This window comes from Blennius ocellaris (assembly GCF_963422515.1).
Source record: "Blennius ocellaris genome assembly, chromosome: 13".
Classification (NCBI taxonomy): domain Eukaryota; kingdom Metazoa; phylum Chordata; class Actinopteri; order Blenniiformes; family Blenniidae; genus Blennius; species Blennius ocellaris.
This window is the reverse complement of record NC_137662.1, coordinates 26434662-26438623: the sequence shown is the minus strand read 5'-3', so window position 1 is coordinate 26438623 and position 3962 is coordinate 26434662. Positions and strand designations below refer to the sequence as shown.

Here is a 3962-nt window from a genome sequence, read left to right as displayed (position 1 = left end):
AAGATCAGCTGTGATGAAGCGGCAGATGAGCTGTGATGAAGAGGAAGATCAGCTGTGATGAAGAGGAAGATCAGCTGGGATGAAGAGGAAGATCAGCTGTGATGAAGAGGCAGATGAGCTGTGATGAAGAGGCAGATCAGCTGTGATGAAGAGGAAGATCAGCTGTGATGAAGAGGCAGATGAGCTGTGATGAAGAGGAAGATCAGCTGTGATGAAGAGGAAGATCAGCTGTGATGAAGAGGCAGATGAGCTGTGATGAAGAGGAAGATCAGCTGTGATGAAGAGGAAGATCAGCTGTGATGAAGAGGAAGATCAGCTGTGATGAAGAGGAAGATCAGCTGTGATGAAGAGGCGCCTGCTGACGCTGTCGCCAGGCCTCTTGTGTGTTATAATAATGGTAACTGATATTGTAACGGCAGGTTACTGCTTGGTTAGAGTGGAGAAACAGAACATTCGGTCAATATAAGACAATATTTTCATTTTAAATGTACAATGTTAAGAGTAAGTGAAAGTAATGATTTAAATGGTAATATAGTTCATTCAGAAAACTGTTTATAGAAATGGAATAAATTAATTGTAATCTTAAAAGTCCATGAATTAAGACACTATGTACAACTTTAAATTACCTTTAATTCGACCTATTGAAAGAGTGGAATTGTGTCTGTGTTTCATGCACTTTCTTTAAGGTCACACAATAAATGTCAGACTGGTGTTGGATTGAAAAAAGTGCAACGCTAATTTTCTCAGCTAAGGCTGAAGATTGTAGATTCATTAGACTTATTCATAGGTTTTCGCCCTGTTCTGCAGGTCTTAATGTTAATATAGATGGAGAAGGACAATATGTGTGATAATGTTCATTACTGCTGTGTGTGTTCACCTCCAGGTGGTGCTATGGCATAACTTGGTTGAGGAGCACCTGAAGACTAATTAAGATTAACTAGCAGGACTGTGAGAAAGCAAGTGAAGCCAGACTGGGTCATGTCATCCGTTTTCAGGGCTTTTGAGCCAAAAACACCCTAAGATGATATAAAAGAACCACAAACAGTTTTGAGATCATTTACTTCGAAAGTTGATGAAAGTTCAGTTGAGGTTTGGACCATTGATATAATTTGTGTTTGACTGTTTACTTTTTTCTGATATTAATAATGTTAATTATGCAATTCGGTAGTTACATGAGTGCCTTTTCAAGCTTCACAGGATTTTGTTTGCACCACGTTGGCACCTTTTTGCTGCCAGACAGATGTTGCTCCAGGACCAATCAGGGTCTATCCACTAGAATGAAGGAGAGACACCGCTACGCCCCAGAGGAACGCTCAATGTGTGTAATACAAGTTCAGCAAATTGGAAAAATGTCATCAGGACAATTTTATGCTCAATCAGTTGTCCAAGCATTAAAGCAAAGGAAAACAATTAATCAATATTGTTTTTTAAATGAGAAAGATTGAATTTGGTCAAATTGACCTCAAGGATTTTAAGACAGTTTAAAACAGTAGATTCAGTTTTTTACTAATATTTATGACACTCTATACCGCTCTCTCTCTTTCACACACACACACACACACACACACACACACACACACACACACACACACACACACACACACACACACACACACACACACACACACACACACACACACACACACACACACACACACACACACACACAGGAGGTGGGGATTGTTTACCTTGTATTAACGTGACAGTGGGTCAGTGCGCTGCAGGTTGGAGCATCACGTCCTCAGCCGGACGGGACCCGCTCGGCTCGGCTCGGCTCGGCTCGGCTCGGCTCGGCTCGGCTCGGATTGTGTCGCGGTGGAGGCTGTGTGCGGTTGTCCTGCAGGAAGCAGCGCTCATGGCCTCTCCGGACCACTCGGTGCCAGAGGACAGGGGGTGCAGTGGGCTGGACCAGCTCCCTCCTCCGTCCAGCTCCAACAAGCCGCTGACGCCATTCAGCATCGAGGACATCCTCAGCAAGCCGACCGCCAGGAGGAGCGGAGCGGCGGGTCACAGCCTCCCGGGTCACAGCCTCCCGGATCACAGCCTCCCGGGTCACAGCCTACCGGGTCACAGCCTCCCGGGTCACAGCCTCCCGGATCACAGCCTCCCGGGTCACAGCCTACCGGGTCACAGCCTCCCGGGTCACAGCCTCCCGGATCACAGCCTCCCGGGTCACAGCCTACCGGGTCACAGCCTCCCGGATCACAGCCTCCCGGATCACAGCCTCCCGGGTCACAGCCTCCCGGGTCACAGCCTCCCGGATCACAGCCTCCCGGGTCACAGCCTACCGGGTCACAGCCTCCCGGATCACAGCCTCCCGGATCACAGCCTCCCGGGTCACAGCCTCCCGGGTCACCGCCTCCCGGGTCACAGCCTACCGGGTCACAGCCTACCGGGTCACAGCCTCCCGGGCCACAGCCTCCCGGGTCACAGCCTCCCGGATCACAGCCTCCCGGGCCACAGCCTCCCGGGTCACCGCCTCCCGGGTCACAGCCTACCGGGTCACAGCCTCCCGGGCCGGGCTCTGCGCTCCCACTCATCCCCGCTGTGCGCGCTGGAGGAGCTGGCCAGCAAAACGTTCCGGGGTCTGGAGGTCAGCGTGCTGCAGGCTGCAGAAGGTACGGTCGCCTCCCGAGCCCCGCTGCAGAACCTGCTCGTTACTCTATCGGCTCGTTACTCTACCGGATCACTGACAAATACACCGGACGCTGCTGGACGTTTAATTCTACATGTTTCATGTTCTTTCAGGATTTTCATACGGGAATTAAAATAGAGTCGACCAGGCAAATATTACTGTAGGTCTTTTTTATTGTTTTTATTTAATATGTCTCGTTTTTGATTCAGTGAAGCAATATAGTTTAGTTTATGTTAGACCTCTACTTTTTTATGAAACTGATTAAATAGTTCAAAACAAGTCGGATTGAATTATATAAAAGTAGAATTGTCGTGTTCCGACGATGAAGCCTGTATTGAACTCAGCAATTTGTTCCTTTATAACGAAGCCGTCGTCCTGCAGGTCGGGACTGCGTGTCGCTGTTCGGGCAGAACAGCGCGCCGAAGAAGCGTCGGAAGTCGCGCACGGCCTTCAGCAACCAGCAGATCCACGAGCTGGAGAAGCGCTTCCTGCACCAGAGGTACCTGAGTCCTGCGGACCGGGACCGGGTCGCTCAGCAGCTGGGTCTGACCAACGCCCAGGTCATCACCTGGTTCCAGAACCGGCGGGCCAAGCTCAAGCGGGACCTGGAGGAGATGCGGGCGGACGTGGAGTCGGCCAGGGCCGTGGGAGCGGTGGCGCTGGAGAAGCTGTCTCGGCTGGCTGAGCTGGAGAAGTGCGCCGCCGGGGGGACCGCGAGCGGCAGGACGGCTTGTGTCCCCGGCTTCACCGACCAGGACCGGGACCGGGACCGGGACCGGGACCGGGACCGGGCCTCCACGCGGCCTCTGGAGCCAGGCAGGACGGACGGCTCTCCATCACAGCGCGCTCTGCAGCGGAGCTGCTCCGAGGACGAGCTCATCGACGTGGACGATTAGAGGTCGTGGGTTCGGAGGGGGTCAGACAACCAGACCGGGGCCCTCCTGCGGCTCTCGGCCGGTCCAGAGCGGGGCCCTGCAGCGGCTCTCGGCCGGTCCAGACCGGGGCCCTCCTGCGGCCGGTCCAGACCGGGGCCCTCCTGCGGCCGGTCCAGACCGGGGCCCTCCTGCGGCCGGTCCAGACCGGGGCCCTGCAGCGGCTGCCGATGGAGGTGTGTTCGTCATCATCTGCAACAAACCTGGAAAAACCTGCATGCTGAAGGCTTTTTCCTCTTTTCACAGTATTAAGCGACGGAAGCGTTCATCAGCTAAAAATACAATAAAACCAGACACCTTATCTCGTAATTAAGAGACCATCTGTATTTATTTACATGATTAATCCGATGAACGGGATGTGCTTCTGTATTTATCGTCGGTAGGCAAAGTTAAAA

The 3962-nt window shown here is 52.3% G+C and overlaps 1 protein-coding gene across 1 annotated transcript; it reads left to right on the top strand.

Moving 5' to 3' along the window:
- Positions 1–1855: 1855 nt before the first annotated feature.
- Positions 1856–3531, top strand: lbx1a (ladybird homeobox 1a; the record flags this gene model as incomplete). The annotated part of the gene is given in 4 exon segments (XM_080507898.1): positions 1856–2015; positions 2018–2051; positions 2494–2618; positions 3017–3531. Coding segments are annotated over 4 exon segments (834 nt in total).
- Positions 3532–3962: the final 431 nt, after the last annotated feature.